Source organism: Equus przewalskii, chromosome 13 (assembly GCF_037783145.1).
Source record: "Equus przewalskii isolate Varuska chromosome 13, EquPr2, whole genome shotgun sequence".
Taxonomy (NCBI): Eukaryota; Metazoa; Chordata; class Mammalia; order Perissodactyla; family Equidae; genus Equus; species Equus przewalskii.
This window is the reverse complement of record NC_091843.1, coordinates 62,178,915-62,197,188: the sequence shown is the minus strand read 5'-3', so window position 1 is coordinate 62,197,188 and position 18,274 is coordinate 62,178,915. Positions and strand designations below refer to the sequence as shown.

At 35.8% G+C, this 18,274-nt stretch overlaps 1 protein-coding gene across 1 annotated transcript in view; it reads right to left on the bottom strand.

Moving 5' to 3' along the window:
* Positions 1 to 18,274, bottom strand: part of FBXL17 (F-box and leucine rich repeat protein 17) — a 464,109-nt gene that overhangs the window by 141,468 nt on the left and 304,367 nt on the right. The window contains exon 7 of the mRNA XM_008506642.2: positions 14,973 to 15,049. Coding sequence (XP_008504864.2) covers positions 14,973 to 15,049 — 77 coding nt within the window. The remainder of the gene's footprint in view (positions 1 to 14,972; positions 15,050 to 18,274) is intronic.

The following is an 18,274-nucleotide window of genomic DNA, read 5'->3' as shown; positions in this document are numbered from 1 at the left end:
CTGTGTGGATCTCATCTCCTCGTACCTGAGCCTTGACCTGGTGAGTGAAAGAAGATGCTTCCTTGACTGCTGGGTGAGCTGTGGCCTGGACAGGGCAAGCTCTCCCACAGAAGAGGACTGTCCAACACTGCCCTCTGGCAAGCTGAGTTCCCAGCCTTCACTCTTCTGAGCAGACTGTGCCAAGAGCGGCCTATGATGGCTAAATGTCTAAACGTGCAGTTGAACCTAATAAGACCTCAAGGTAGGCAAGGCACTGAAATGTTTAATCTTTAGTACTTCTTTTGCTTTTAGGTCTCTATGTAACCCAAGACAAAAAACATATTGCTAAAGTCATAAACAAATTAATTTTAATAACATTTTAATTTATTCATTCATTCAAGAATGATTTAGAAGGTTCATTGTAGCTGCTCTGTGATAAATAGTAAGGTAAGAAGACAAAAGGGAATACAATTAAGTGGCTAGTGTAGTCGTCAGTGCAGCTGGCTCTACTTGAGATAGTTTTCAAGGGTAGAGCTGACCTGGCATGTTAATAGATGTGATGAGAGGAATGAAGAAAAGTGAGGCATCAAGGATATCTAAGTTTTGGCTGGAGTAACAAGGTGAATAGTGATGCCATTTACTGCATCAGAGAATACCAGTAGTGGTCACAAAGAAGTGATAGAAATGGTGGTGAAGAATAAGCAGACTTCTACTCTGCATTTAGATTAACCCACTGAAAAGTAAGTACTTACATAAGCCAGTGTGGGGAAATGATGCCTTGAGAATACTGATAATACGGATCCAGTTTTATAACCAGCATTACATACTTAATTCCTTTTACGGGAAGCAAGGATGAATAAAGAAGAAAAAGTAGGAGGGGCAAAACATAGCTTTAAGTGTGCAGCACTTCATGTGTTAAATTGAAACAACCCCAAAGTTCAACTTCCTTCACTGTTCAAGGAGAAAATCCTTTACTATGTACTTCAGGATAAAGGATTTGCAACTATATGGTGCTTGAGAAATATGCTATTGCTGTAATTTAACTCACTGTATGTGGGCTTCAAGATGCACAGTGGCATTCCAAACCAACTTTTAAAGAAAATTGCATGGAATTTTCAAGACATCAGGAGCGTTCTTAAAAGTTATGCAGAGAAAACGGATTTTTGATAGTTATGAATTACATTTAGTGCTGCCAGATTGCAGGGAACGCTCTTTTTGCTTCAGTATGGTTACAATTACTGTTGACAAAGTTTTAATTTAAATTTTTAAGGATTTAAATGGAAGAATATAGGTCACTGAATTTTCATTCAGTGTGTAAGGATCACTAGTGGCAGAAAGCAAGCTTTGTTAGTGAGGGTCCAATTTTGGCCCTGGAGTCCATCTCTTTGGTAATAGTTGGGAATTGAGTGTGTGTTAGCGAGAATAATTTGGCTCTCAGTCAGTCAATCAGTGGACTGAACACGCACAGTTAGAAACCTGCCTGGCACAGAACAGAAGCTCAGTTCAGAAAATACTAAATGCATTTGTGAGACAGACTCAAGTCCACACGAATCATATATTACAATCACAAGCTGGAAGGGAGTCGATCTTTCCTAGCAGGTTGTAGATTTAGATAGATTTGTAATAGTCCAAAAATACACTACACAGCTTCAAAGTCTAATTCTACGATTTTCAAGTGGTTTCCTAAAGAGGAAAAAAAAAGAGGTAAATATTTGTAGAGCTCACTGCATGCAAAAAATGTTTTAAAGAGCCTTGCTATATACCAGGAAACCTTAAGAAATTATAGTAGGTGTCTAATTTAAATGTTGCATCTTAAAATAACTAATTTTAAAGTATATGCAATGTAGGCTATTAAATAAAGACCACTTCCCTGAATAAAAATGTTAAAATTACACTTTTTCATAAATCCAACAGAGCAGAATAGATTTCAAATCAACAGTCTATCTAGCAAAAAGATGAAGTATGAGCTGTGTGAGAAAAGCAGCATAATTATGGAGAAGCCGTGCCTTTCCACATAATTTGTGTGTGTTGGGGGGAGTCTTCCTTCAGGTTTGTGCTCTGTTTGGTGTCTTATTTGTCCTCAAGTGCCCCAAGCTCTTGAATCAGTGTTTTCCTTAACAGAATGATGAATGTGATAGATAATACTGATATGCATAGCACATCCTTGTACACATTCCCTAAATTTGCTCCAGCCCCCAAATATGGTAGAAATAAAAAAGCATGACAAAAATTTGGGGAAGTATGCATATGAGAAGTAGGGTACTGACTTTCACAATAATACATTTCATAAGCATGTAAATAACTAATAATGCTATACTGGTAAGTACCACACACCAAAAACTGTGACAACAAAAGTCACAAATGATGTGCAAATTTCAGCATGCTTGCTAAACTCACCCCTCTTTCTGCCACTCGAGAAAATTTTATCAGAATCCAAGTGAGTGAAATGAAGAAATCACAGAATATGTTCTAATTTATAATTTTTTAGAAAGTAAATGGTTTGCAAACCTTGATTGCAAGGTGTGTTTTAACAGCAAGGTTGAAAACAAATGCTTTAGAGGATTTCACCCAATTTCTTATGTAAACCAGAGCAGAAGGTATGATTCTCAGAAAAAGCCAAGTACATTTGCCTCAACATAGAATAGGACTGATTGAATTTCAAACTCTTCATTTATTCTGTAAAGCTGAAATGTTAAGTTCCTTATTGCTGTTCAAAATTGGCTTACATCTTATTTATTATGATATATTATGTATGTATGCTATTACAACATATACATATTATTACAGTATACATATTATTCTCATTCACTTAAAAGAAGTTTTTGGTTACTATAGGATATAAATTTAAAATTTCAGACATATTCCCCTCAAGCACGTTTAAAGAGTGTGATTCTGGGTGATTTGGGCTTGGTCATGAGCTGCTTCCTGCATGACTGTCTTGTCCCCAGGAAGCCAGGGAAGCATCTCTGGACTTCAAATCTCCAAATCTGACTTTCCAAGGCTGCCTTAGGAGAAAGTCTCAAACCCACAGAAGGCAGGAGTTGGGCTGGATCCTATTAGGATATTATTGTGATTTAAAATCTAAAAGTACAGAAGGATCCTTTATGAGAGGAAATAAAATATCTTCAAAGAAAAACTGCTTTCTTGAAGAAGCTCCTAGAGCCACTTGCGAAGAAAGAGATAGGAGGAAGGTAAAAAATGGGAAATTTAACCTAAGAAAGAAATGGAGATGACTGAAAATATACTATAAGTATCAGGGGTTGGCCTCGTGGCCTAGTGGTTAAGTTCAGCGCACTCCACTTTAGTGGCCTGGGTTCACGAATTTGGATCCTGGACACAGACCTACACCACCTGTCAGCCATGCTGTGGAGGCAACCCACATATAAAATAGAGGGAGACTGGCACAAATGTTAGCTCAGGGCTAATTTTCCTCAAGTCAAAGAAAAAATAGAGGAAGATTGGCAACAGGTGTTAGCTCAGGCCTAATCTTCCTCAGCCAAAAAAAAAAAAAAAAATACACTATGAGTATCAATCATCAAACAGTAGTTAGTTTTCTACATAATTTTTTCTGCTTCTAAGAATTATTTACCATATAAAAATATCTTGGCAAGCAAAATATACATTACATCAGTACGAAAGTAGCTCATTTTAAAAGGCTATATATATAACAAATAGAAAAGTAACATAACTTCCTGAAGACACAGAAAGGTTTCTTTTGTTTACTCCTTATTTCTGATTTTTAAAGTCTCCTTTTCTCTGCTCACACTCAGTCATTCTCAATGAAAGACAAGTTGCTTTCAGGCATGAGGCACATAGGCTGGATCAGCCACGTCAACTCAACATGATTATTTGAAAAGTTGAAAAGTTCAAACTATTTATTTAATGTCATGCAGATAAACCAAAGAAAAGGAACACATTTGACAGATAAATTCTAGGTGATTAAATCTTACAAACCCAAGGGAATGTTTTAGGATAAGGGTTAAAATGAATTGTGTAATATTTAAGTTAAAAGTAAGCTTAATTTACTTAATTAGGAAATTAAATTAACAAAACTACCTTTTTGTCTCAAGAGAAAGTTCCATGTAATACCTATCCTAAAGTGAAATCATCAAGAGACTGTTTAATTCTCTTACTCCCACAGATACGAGATAAAAGGAATATTAACCCCTTATTTCATAGATAATAAGACCTATATAGGGATTTGAGGAGCTTGGGAAGGTTGGCACCCAGGAAAATCAGTGGCCACTTTTACCAAGGAAATTCACCAGTTTTCTACTCTTGAGTAGGTAATTGACTGACATATCTAGTTCTCGTCTGTACATCAAAGGAGAAGTTGAACTAGAGCAGTGTTTTTCAAACTGCTGGTCATTCTGGTAAGTGATGAAATCAATTTAGTGTAAGTCCAACAGGCATTTTAAATGCAAAATGTATTTTTCACTGTAGGACAAAGAAGGCTGAAAAATCCCTGAATGAGATTATGTAAGGCTTTATACAGTTTGAACACTTTTCTACTTATTTCCAAATGGGCCCACGGGGTTCAATTTTAGCACTTATTTAAAAGAAATGCAGAAAATCTAAGACAAACAAAATCAGAAGGAAATCCCCAGAAAGTTGATGGAGTTGCTATAATGTAAAACTATTTCTCCTTCCCAAGTCCCACCCCTAACTTCTCCGAAAACAGAAAACGTGGGTAGGATTAAAAGAGTATTGGCTAATAAGGAACTAGAAGTTTCTAGTGTGATGGGAATCCCTAAATGAGGATGCTTTAAAACCTGGGGGGCTGATGTCGCTGAGTTGCAGTCGGAAGGCTGGACTTGTGATGAGATCTAGAATAGGTTTTAAACTTAGTATTAAAAGGCAGAAAATAGCGACGTAAGAGTCAGAGTGCAGCACAGATTTAGAAGATTAAATTTTCAAAAAAAGCCTAATTCACTCAAAGAACCAGAGTTCTTTAGAAAAACGTCTAATGCCATGTCTCTAGCATGAAATGCACAAGATGAACCTGGTATATCCTGACATAATCAGTCTATGTCAAAAGAACAAGGAAGTCAACTTGAAGAGGCTTCCACTACCAAAGACAGGACAATCTGAGTATTACTAAGAAAAATAACTGCCAATGATCATTGAGTTTATAATGATTAAACAAAAACAACAACTCCTTATTGGCCACCTTTGGAGGATAGTGGAAATCAAACTAATATTTTGAAAACTGGTAAATAAAGAGAAAGAATCATGTATTATTCCTTCCTTTCCTATATAAATTGAAGTCAGGTAAACCAAAAAGTTGATAAAGGAAAGTTGCCCTTAATATAAGGAAGTCTTGCCAGTAAATGAAAAGAGAAAGACCTTCTAGCAGGGCTAATCCTACCAGCGTTAGAGGATATATGATGTGAGCCTAATCAGTGACAGACAAACAGTAAAATCAATTATTTTAATGTTTAATTTATATTTTGTTATGAATGTTACTATCACTTTCCAATGGGAAACTTGGCAGATGTTTGTTTTGCTCTTGTTTTTGTTTTTTTCAAAATAAATCAGACACCAGATGTCTTAAGTAGGCTAATTATCCAGTAAATAATGAAGGAGATTTAGTCAAACATCAAGTAGGGAGGGCAAAATTATCTCAACGAGACGGTAAAACCCTAAGCGAGAATTGTAAGTGGAAGAGAATATGGTTTGATGCTTTAGAAGGAAGAGACGCACCTCTGGGGTTTTTCCTCTTTCTGCTCCTACTTTTCATGATGTCTCAGAAAATGAGGAGCACTAAAGTCAACGAGCATAGAGGAGGCCAAGAGCAAGGCCACGCTGAAGAGAGATTCAATTTTGACTCCTGGGAGAACATTCTCGGAAGAGGCTCTCCTAAGGGAAGAAAAGTAACAGGCCACTGAGGCGGATCATGACACTAAGGTCCCAGGAACTGAGCTCAGGTTGAAGGAAGATGAACTTAAAAAAGAGAACAAGTGCTTGTGTTGTTGAGGGCGGTACAATTGTGTATCTCTAGAAACAGCCGCACTTTAAAATACTGCTATGAAATTGTCACTTGGTGTTAGCTAAATTGCTTTTAAAGAACCATTTAAATGAGGGAATAATTTCTATATGAAAAGCAGAGAAATCTGAGAAGTTATCTGCAAATAATCCGGTAAACGATTTGGAGTGAGGAGATTTTAGTTGCAGCTTTGCTAATTAATTAAAACCTATCTGGGCTCAATTTTCTCATCTATTAAAAAAGAGTAACAATATTTCTGTTTCCTTCATAACTTTTTAAAAATAATTTAGAAAGGGAATGTAAGACAAAATTTTAATTCATGAAGAATTATACACAGTTTTGAAATTATGAAGAAAACATTTTTTGAATACACATTGAACATCAATGAAAGTCTCTACCTTCCGGCTAGGGAATGTTTAATCATAACATGCAACAGATATTTGGTGTCAGCATAACAAAGTTATAGTGAATAAGCACATTAAACCTATTAAGTTCTATAACTATATAATTAGATCTCATGGGGTAGCTGCTTCGTGACTTTTTTTTTATACACAGATGGACAAACATGGTGTAACGGGATTCAGTTATATTTTTAAAGCTCTGACAAGTGGGAAAATCCAACAAAGCTTTCTAGTAATAAATATTCCCTAAGCACATCACTGACCTATGAGTGATTATGCAACAGACTGACTTAATATTGAACCCATACCATACTCTTGCTCACAAACTATGTGAACCTGAGCATTTCCACGCCGAGGTTCCAGATCTGTAAGCTTGAATATTAATAGTGCCTATCTAAAGTGGGGTGGTAAGGGGATTAATTGAATAACGCCCACAGAAAACATCTAATAAATATCATTATTATTATGAAAGTTTACATTTCACTTTTTTGAATTGAACTGGATACTTGATTAGTAGTTAGAAACCAAAGTAGTGTTTCCTTTTATATAATATATGTTAAATGAAGTTGTTACCATGGGAATGGTGAATAAGACAGGAAAAGTCGAGATGAAAGTTGGAACTTACCCTGAATTTTCAACTAGAATATTTTCATAAAGTTTCTTCAAAATTTTCCCGTGTGTGCACGTAATCACTTTGGATGATTTCTGTTCTTTCTTTAGATTAACCAACGCATACAAACTCATCCATTCAGACACCTGTTCTTGCTCTGAGCCTTTCCTAGGTCGGTACTACCTCAAATGCCCTTTCTTCTTATCTCTGTCCTCCCATGCCTCCTCCACCACAAGTCCTTCCCCAATGATCTCAATCTCTGATGACCCTGTTGTCCTGAGCCTTTTCATCTTGTAGGGCCTATGTTTTTATTTGACACTACTATATTGCCTAATATGCTAGAAAACTTTTTCATTGCTTATGTCTACTTTCTCAACATAAGAGTATACACTTCTCACCCATCTCTGTATTCTCCACAGGATGCAGCCAGCACACATACAATAAACATTTGCTGAATGAAACAAAACACAGAACCAGCCCAGAATAAACCCCGGGATACAAAAGGAATTTAAGCATCACATACGTCAATTCCTTACTCAGTGCTTCCATCTTTCCACATCTTCCTCAAGCAATTATCTTGGCTTGAATAACTCTTGTAATAGAGAACTCACTATTACTCAAGACATCTATTTTCAAGAAGTTTTAAACAGTAGGAAATTGTTTCTTGTGTGAGATACTGGAAATCTAGTAGAATTGCAATTATCTTGACATTCATTGCAATCTTCTTTAGATCTGCTCATCACTGATATAATACTAATAATGATCAATAATGATTCTATTTATACTACAGCCTAGTACAAGGAAAATGAATGCTTAGTCCCTGTGGTCAAGGGTAATAAACAATGAGGGTTAAATATAGGAACTCTGTGAAAAATCACTGTTTATGTGATTTGGGACAAATTCTTTTATCTTATTATAGGACTCCTTCACAAGATTAATGTTAAAAACAGCTAATTAGAGGCCAGCCCCGTGGCTGAGTGGTTAAGTTTGCATGCTTCTTTTTGCCAGCTCAGGGTTTTGCTGGTTCAGATCCTGGGCACGGACATGGCACCACTGGTCAGGCCCTGTTGAGGTGGCGTCCCACATGCCACAACTAGAAGGATCCACAACCATAACATACAACTATGTACTGGGGGGATTTGGGGAGAAAAAGTAAAAACAAACCAAACAGCTAATTAAAATTAAAGTGTATTTTAGAAACGCTAAAAGTAATTGAGGAAAGGAAAGTTGGAAAGTTAATATTTCAGTTAATAATTCAATTGAATATGTAAATTTAGTCATTTAGTTATAAAATTTAATAAATTAATTTGGAGCAACAATATATATGTATTTGGAGATATAAGAACATTTAGGGGAAAGCACACAGAAGTTAGCCCATTTGTCTTTCAAATGTAGCTTAGAAGTTTCCTTAACTGAAAAAAAAAAACCTCTATTACATAACAAGCGAGAGTTGGCCTTCAAATTGGTTATGGAAGTACTTTCTTGAAGTAATGTCTTAAGAAATCCTCGTCAATAGATTTGAGATTTGTAGTCTATTATGGCAAGACACAGCAACAAGCATTGTTATTGTTCAGTCTTTTATTTTAAGGTTATATAGCTGCAGTCTTAGAATTACCTAGGAAATTGGGAAGAAACACAACAACTTCTTCGCTGTTGAACAAAGAAAAGCACTTATAAAAACTTTTAATTAAATACTAAATTTGTGGTGAAAACTCATGACCATTACTGAGAAGAAAGGAAAAAAAAGAGAACATAATATTTGCTACGCATAACAGGAGACATGTAAATCCAGTAGTGAGGAACTCCAAGAATAAAATAAAGAATTAGAAGTAGACTATGGAAAACACTATGGCGATTTCTCAAAAAATTAAAAATAGAAATATCATAAGATCCAGCCATCCCACTACTGGATATTTATCCAAAGAACTTGAAATCAATGATCCAAAGAGATTTGTGCATCCCTATGTTCATTGCAACATTATTCACAATAGCCAAGATTTGGAAGCAACCCAAGTGCCCACCTATAGATGAATGGATAAAGGAGATGTGCTATATATATGCAATGGAATACTACTCAGCCACAAAAAAGACAAAATCATCCCATTTGCAACAACATGGATGGACACTGACGATATGATGTTAAGTAAAATAAGCCAGACAGAGAAAGACAAATACTGCAAGATTTCACTCATACATGGAAGATAACAAATACATGGATAAAGAGAACAGATTAGTGGTTACCAGAGGGGAAGGGGGTTGGGTGGGTACAAAAGGGATGTATGTAAACATATGTATGGTGATGGATAAAAATTAGACTACTGGGGGTGAGCACAATGAAGTATATTCAGGAATTGATAAATAATAATGTACACCTGAAATTACACAATGTTATAAACCATTATAATCCCAATAAAATAACTTGGGGAAAAAAAGACTCTATAGAAAAAAAAAAGGGGAATTAGAAGTGGAGAGAAATAACTTTTAAGATGGACATACAAAAGAGAAATTCGCAAGAATAGAAGATTTAGCAATTTAGTACTATTTTGTTAGAAACAATAAAAGCTATCAATATTTAAATGATAGACTGGAGACTGAGAGTGAATAATCAACAGTAAATAATAAGACATTCTTTTTGACTTGCAAATGTATTTTCTAAAGTTCTTCTCTGTCACTTTACAACTATTAGAGTTATTCCTGCTGACAAAAGGAGTTGAATCTTACCCAGCAATCTTGGAGCAGTTTGAAATACAATTTGAAAATGAAACAAAACATAAAAGGGAGAAACCAGGAAAATAATTTTAAATGGAACATCATTGTATGTAATGCATATCTAATAATATGAAAAGTAAGAAGATAAAATAAAAAGCAAAATTATTTTTGGTATAAGACTTTTTCTTGAATAATTAATCAGTGTTGGTTTGGCAAGAAAAGAAGAAGCACTCTTGATCCACTAGTATAATCCAGAATGCTTGATATGAGTGTAATCCAGAATCCTTCCTTATCTTCCTTCAGTATGCTCACTTTGATAACACACGCCAGATCCCAATTTGGGTTAACTAACAGCTAAAGAGGTCTGGTATCCCAAGAAAAGGTAGGGAGTGTACAACCTATTAATCTTTCAATAGCATTAGAGGGTCAACAAGGCTGGGGTGAGACGTGGGTTATACAAAAGCAAAGATTAATGTCAGCAGGCCACTTCCTGCCATTCTTCTCGTCTGGAAGAGGAAGATGCATTACTTTTTTTTTTTTTTTTTTAATAAGCAGGCTAGCCCTATCCTCTGGATCTCACCAGAATGAAAGCTCCAGGAATGTAGAAACTACCCATGTCCTGCATCTAGTGCAGAGCCCAGCACATAGTAGGTGCTGAATCAAAATCTGTTGATAGAATGAATATATATCATGTCTGTTGTATAGCAAGCCAACTGAAATGACATCTCAAATGATAACCAGGGGAACAGTGACTTCCTTGACTTGTGAGACCTTTTGCCCAGAGTAATCCAGAAACTTTTGTGGCAAGTCTTGGGGTTAGGTTTAAAAGTCCCAGATCAGGCAGGAGAGCATTAGCAAGCAGAATAAGAGGCAGCCAAAGACTGTTGTGGGAGAGCAGCCCTAGAATCTGTGGGAGTGACCGAGGAGCATGTGGAGTGGCACACAGTGAGCCTACGGGTTGTCAGTGACCTTGTAGGCCCCAAACATCGATGTCAGTAGTTGAGTGTTTACAGTCCTCTTTAACTAAAGATTACTTGACAATTTGAGAAGGGAAGTAAAAGGACATCACCAAAGTGTATTTCTAGGGCCTTCAGGAGTGCTAAAGTCAAAAGAAATGTGATAACTCAGAAAGAAACCCTGAGTCCTTTTTACAACTGCCCCCGACACAGGCTCTTACTGGTAAAATTCACTATGGAGATGCTAATGGAGATAGGAGCTTTATTCATCCATCCCATTTATTACAGCATATGTTCTGTGCCATGCAGCCTGAGAAAGACGGTTCTGACCTACATGGATTTGAGTGATACAGGCTGACTTCTACTCCTTGTCTTCCTTTTAATCCTAAAAACACACTTTTCCAAAGGAGGAGAATTTTCAACAGGAATGTGTTTGAAGGCAAGCAGAAAGGTAGGTTGGAAACTGTTAGCTGACAAATCAGCATAGGAACAAAGTAAAGCATAAGGGGAGCCAAGAGAAAATTATCCAAACAAAAATGAAGGTAATCAGAGAAGGGATAAGGAAGAAACCTAAGATAGGGAGGCAAATTAAAGATTTTAAGCTTTTTGCTGTATCTTTCTCTTTATTCCCTACTAGTAAGAATCTGGTTTAGATAGCTCAGGTATGGAAGTCAACTGGGCAGGTATAGACTAACATAGGTCAAACTTCTAAATAATGATTCCCACATACAGAAAAACCACACTCGGGGTGGGGGGCTGATTTTTCTTCAAAGAAAGAGATGATTCTATTATTATAAGAACTGCCCATTAGTGAGTATCCACTATGCCACCAGGCATGACACAGACGTTTTATACTTATTTTTACTACCTTTTATGTTACGTATTATTATGTGATTAATGATGACAAAACCAGGAGGTTAAGCAATTTGCTCAATGTCACAAAGAAAAGAAGGGGCAAAGCTGGAATTCTAACAAGTCTCTGACTCCTAAGTTTGAGTTTTTTCCCATGATACTGCTTATAACATACATTTGTTCAGTGATAGAAGAACGACAATATTAGATTTCTCTTCAGGGAGCAATTTCCCAAGACTGTATTTTCCATTTAGCTGTGCCTGAATTATTGATTTGTTTATAATTGCTATCCTTCACCGTAAAGATCTATGTTCAATTTGGGGAATAAGAAGCCTATTAGAATGATAGTTTTCTTCATGACAACTATATCATATATCAATTAAAATGAACATAACTTCACAACAGCCTGGCCAGGTGTTGCTAAGTACTATAATACCACATTTAACATCTGTGAGAATCTTGACGAAAATTACAAATGATATGCCACGCAAGCTGCTGTTTCTGAATCAATGCATCCTGCAAAAAACTTCAAAAATCTCAGTATCCTAGACTGAAAGCATGTACAAATGCAGCACCATAGAGAGAGCTGATGAGGTGGAGATTAACTAGCTTGAATATGAGTAAAGGAATAGAAAGTAGAATTATGGAGTAGTCTCTTGCAGGATGAAATTCCCCCAGTATCAGGAGCACATCAAATTTTATAATTTTTAAGTAGCTTCAATAATCTAAAAGTTTTATAGACTACGTCTCTACTTAACCAGTTAATGAAGAAAAAGGCATCTTCTTTTCCTTGTTAAACTTTATAATTAACCACGGGCTTGGAATCAGACAGCCTCCCCTAGCAGAGCAGTTGCCTCCAATAACAGGCTGTTTTACTGGTTACAATGAATAATCCTTTTGCTATTTTCTTGACAAAAATTATTCATGTGTTAGTGGCATGGTACCAGGGAAAAAGAGATGAACTGAGCTGAGATTTCAGTAATTTGCTTTAATTTTATAATCAAATACCAACTATAGTACAATCTCATAAACTATCCACCTTTCTCCCTCGTCCTCAATTGTGACCCAGTGGTTTGAAGAACAGAATCAATAGATGCACAGAGACTCTCACCATGAAGCCTTTAAATACCTAAGATCTCAGGAGGAAGGAAGAGAGATGAGGTTGGGCAGAGCTTGAAAGTTGGAGGGACTGACGGTATAAGAAAAATTGTGATAGATTTGTTGTCACCACGGAAGAGAAGTCGCCAAATGTTCACTTCTGGTTCCTCTCAAATGGACTAGGTCAGTTGTTCTCAACTTTGGCTGACATAAACATCACTTAGGCAGGTTAAGGTAAGGTTAAGGCCTAAGTGATGTTTATGTCAGCCAAAGTTGAGAACAAAACCACTGCCTGGGCTGCACCTCCCAGAAATTCTGATTTAATTAGTCTTAAGTAAGGCTAAGGCATCAGTATGCTTTAGAAACTCCTCAGGTGATCCTAAGGTGCAGAGAGGGTTGAGAACCAATGACCTAAATAATGCAGAGATACAAGTAAATGTAAACCATATTGGCAAGGTTTTAACAGTTTTCGCTTCACTAGGAAAAAAAATCCTAAAATTTCAAAACACCAGAATATGAGAATATCACTAAACAATAGCAATAAACAACAGCAACAAAAACAACAACAAAAACCTCTTCCAAGACCTAGGAAAGGAAAAGGGTAAAAGAATTTTGTGCGATTCTTTCCTCTCTCCCTCCTATAGGAAAGCAACATTATAGCAGTATACACTGAGCTAATCATTAGACAGGGCATGGGGCACACACAGGAACATGAGCTCAGACATTAATTCCCCATTTTACAAATGAGGAATCTGAGCCTCAGAGATGTGAAGGAACTTCCATAATGCCAAAGAACAGACAAAGCACAAAGACAGAACTTGATCCCAGATCTGTCCCAAGTCCAAAGCTTTTGCTCTTCTCCATATCTTCTAGAACATTTCTTTGCACTTGCTAAATTAACAGATAGGTGCTGGAGCAGAATATAATTTTAGCAACATTTTCCACTGCTGGACCTGGAAGAGTTCATTTAAAGGACTTAATCCATAGCTCCCCTGGCTATTAGCAATCGGACATGGCAGCCAATAGGTAAAGGGGAGTAATATAAAATAAGGTTGGAGGGGCAGGTAGGTGACTGATGGTAAAGGACCTTGAATGCCATGTAAAGAGTTTGGAATGAATGAATGTACTAGTTAATTAACGAATCTACATGTATTGAGTATATGCCCTGTGTTGGGCAGAGAGAACTCTCTAAGGCGTAGACAATAGGGAGATACTGGAGGTTTTAGAGGCATTGTATCTAAGTGGCAATCTAATATGCAAACCAGAAAACAAACTACAAGGAAAGGAAAACATGTCAAAACACTCCTTTTGCCTGGTATAATTAGGAAAAAACCGACCACTCAGAAACATGAATAAATTCATGTAAGACACATTTACCATTCTCAAAAAATAAACTCTGAAAAGAAATTAGGGTTATTTTTAAGCCAAACCTTTTTTTTATGTTGTGTTTTATTACAGCTTTAGTAGAGTTCTTCCAAAGGATGAATTTAGTAGCTGATAAAATACAACTCTCCCACCCAGGGCAGAGGGTCAGCATGACACCCCAGGACTGGAGTCATTTATTAGCATATTTCAGAGTTAACAATGAAAAAATTTAATGAATTATTAGTTTCCCTCACGGTAGAAAGCATAATCTCAAATTTAAATGAACAAATTAAGAAAATCAGAAAAGAGAAAAGGAAACCACTTCAATCTCACATAAAGCCAAATATCTGGTTAAAACTTTACATTTAGATTAAATACACAAATCAATAAGAAAAAAACATAAAGCTGAACAAAAAAGAAAGGCTAAAGTATTCTTCTTTATTACTTCAACAGGATCATTTCATAATTTTCATATTTTTATAAAACAACTTGGTTTTCTCCACTTTGAAGAAATATTGGGAACTAAGATAATTTAATTTCTTGCATACAAACGTATACCATTTACTTCCTATATATCTAAACATGGAGGTTTCTCAGGCTTTAAAGAATTTAAAGCATTAAGAACTGTGGCATTTGAAATAGCAGGAATGCACCTGACATGACATTAAATTAAGCAAATTAACTCAACGTAATAATTTTTAAGTTATAGCTATATCAAATATTTAATTATCCTGATTATTTACTTTCCTGTATAGCTCTTTTAGACATACTCTTTAATCCTATGTGAGTGTAAGAGTGTGTGTGTGTGACTGCATGCGGTGATAAATTGATACACACATTTATTTTACTCTGGCTATCAGTCTCATGATTTCTTGATTATTTTTGGTATAATCAGATTTAGCACAAATAAAGATAGTCTCTATGAGATAGTAGCTCTTGATTTCTTTTAAAAAGCTTTCAAAGATTTTGTAACTTTTTATTCTTGAAAAGGATTAGGACAATGGCTCATTACATACCATAATCTGTGATTTTACAGGAAACCAAATACAGCTCTTTCAGGTTTTGTCCTTCCTTTGCAATGACCTCCACACACCTGAAACACACAAAAAAAGTGATGAGTTACACTAATGCGTTTCAAGTTAAATTAGCAAGAGTTTGGCCACGATTGTAACAGGAAGAGGTCAGCATTTGATGAATGCCACAGCTCTCTTCTTTCAACAAACCGCTTTCAAGGTGTTTCAGGAAAAGGTATTATATTCCCTGCTTTAAACTCTCTAATACCTAAATGACTTTAATTAAATACATATGACTAGTGTATCTTTTAAAATCAAAGCAACGAAGGAGATGGTGTCAAGATGGCGACGTAGGCGGACTCTGAACTCACCTCCTCCCATGGATGCAACAAATTTACAACTACACTTGGAAGAATTACCCCTGAGAGAGAACTAATACTGGATAAAAAGAACTCTCACAACAAGGGACGGTGCTGACTGAGGTGGAAGAGGCAGAAATTCCTTTCTGGAGAGAAAAAAAGCCACCTTCGAGCTTCAGTGCCTCACAGCCAGCAGGAAGCAATCCTAAAATGAGGGGACTGAGGCTGGGTGAGGGTAATTGCCCACGATGCCAGGGTGAATTTGGGGCGGGGATGGGACCAGAACCCAGTGTCCTGGCTCTGACGGTGGCGTGCCTTCCCCTGAAGTGCACTGGGCACTGCTGTGTGACACCTTCGTACCCGTGGGCTGGGTGAAATGAACACTGATGTGTTGTTAGGACTTGGTCTACATTCTTGCCAGAGTAATCCTTGTCTTCTCTTTTCTTTGCCTCCTCCCAACTCCCGTGATTTCTCTGGATGCCCTGAACCACCATGCAAACAAACTTGTTTTTCTCAAAAAAAAAATAAATAAAATAAATAAATAATAAAACCAAAGCAATGAAAAAGCGATATTCCTATAAGAGTAATGTTACATTTGGTAACAGACTAGTAAACATATGCTATATAAAGAACATACAGCATTTATATAATAAAATAATATAAAAATAATTATAATGAAACTGTAGAATATAGAGGCATGGTCATGAGTGGATGGTAACATTATGCATGGCTCACTTATTAATGATGGAGTTTGATAACTAAAATACACACTTTTTGTGAACTTTTATTCATTATAAAACAAATTTACATTTTAAAAATCTATAACATTGATTAAAGATGAAAGAAAATCTGCACACAAGAACTTTAAAATCTTTTACTTTAAAATGTTTTATTCTTAACATCTTAAATGAATTTTTGCACAGGTAAAGGCCATTTTAATAATATAGATATAGATATGTAAGATTTAAGGACTTTTCTGGTTTCCTTTAAGTTAAAAGATTTTTGAATGGTGCACTCTGCTCCAATAGCCATAGAGGAACACGTAGTACAGAACTGAATGAACTTTAAAGATAATGGTGAACAACACTATCTATTTTGTGGCTCAGTCCCCTATAATATCAGAAAAACCTGTACTGTCATACCAACACATAGGCATATGCATCCTTCATTGAAGTCCCTGTTTTAATCTTTATAAATAACAGTTAAGAAAGGGTAAAAGGAAAAAGAGTCATTAACCTTTTCTAAGAAGTAAGGATCAAATAATTTGATACCTGTGTGTATAATCCATCAAAAAATTACTGAGTATCCATCTCTGTCTTTCAGATATTTTATTTGCCGTCTGGCTTATTTGTAGGTATCTTCATAAAATGTCAAGAAATTTTACTTCACATAATTCACTACTGAAGGTTAAATTAGTTATAGAGAAGATATATTTTTCTTTTAAAAATATTTTTATAGAATATTGTTTTAATGGAATGATAAACATTTCAAAGTTCCTCAGAATAACTGAATAAACATTCTTTTTTGGCTATTTTTAAAAAAAGATTTATGATAAAAATTGGTAAGCTCTTCCAAGGCTACAGTAGAAAATTTGAAACAGTAACACAATGTAATTATGATTGATGCAGCTTATTATCAAGGGAAATTTTAAAACCTAATTCCATGTCATTTGGCTTTAACGTAACATTTGAATGAACTCATAAAATAGGAAGGATAAAAGCAGAAACGAAACATTACAGTCAACAACCATGTTTTATACACAACTTTAGAAACTGATTTTCATATGCTAAGGATAAAAATAAAGGCCCTAGATGATTACAAAATCCTAAATAGTTTTAAAAAAAGAAAGTCTGACTACTTTCTGCCATATCAAAGATACATATCTCACTGCCTTCCTCTATCACCTACCAAAAATGTTAGCAGATCCAATGTTTTGTATGACCACCACAAAATGAAATAAGGTAGTGCAGAAATAATGTTCATATCATTTGTTCTGTTCCCACGCTCTTTTCAAAGAGTTCAAAATGCCTGATTTCATATTTGATTATGAAAAGACTCTAAACAAATGCAATATTCTATTTGCGTTCCTGCCACTTGATTCTATATGCTACAAGCACATATGAACATTAAAGACACACAGAGCAGACTACAAACAGCAAATAACACCAATTGATTTCACTGTACAAGCCAGACCAAATTCTGTTTCACAGGCAACAAGAAACCGTATTCATATAAAATAAGATAATCAATCACTGGATAAAAACTGTCCTAAAAGTGATGAAAGGCCATGAGCATCAGGTTTCCTCCCTACACGACAGAGAAAAGTTCTTATGAATAGATATCACAAATATATTTGGCTTACTCAAGAGGCAACAGCTGAGAGATAACATGATTACGAAGCAAGCAGTAAATATCTGTTAGACGAAAAAGGAAAAGAGAAATATAAGAGAAAAGCACTTTGCTTTTACAAAGGATCACCTAGGATTTTGCTCTGTTTTTCAAAGTTGAGTTGCATCAGGTTTTCCAAATACTTTTAATTACCGTGTAATCACAGCCAGTGTGCTAGAAGTTATGTACAACATACAACTCCACATATTCTCGAATAAGAATTCATGGCATAAAAAATAGTCCTTGGAAGCTTTGTAGCAAAATTTAATTTTTTAATTTAAATAGCATATCATTCACAGATGTGATATTTGAGGAGGGAAACCCCAAGTCCTGTGAATCTAGACTAAAACTCAATATAATATTAAAATACAACATTAAGTGGTTCAAATAAATAGCCAAAATAGCTATTGTTTTGAGAGCTGAAAATGGAAGTGGTTTGTATTATCCCGTTACTGCAAACCGGTGGAAATAGAGCCCCACAGCAGGTCCCTGGCTAGGGCCTGAAGCCCTGTGACTAGTCTAGGTCAAGCCTCCCAGGTAGCCTGTGGTGACAGCAGG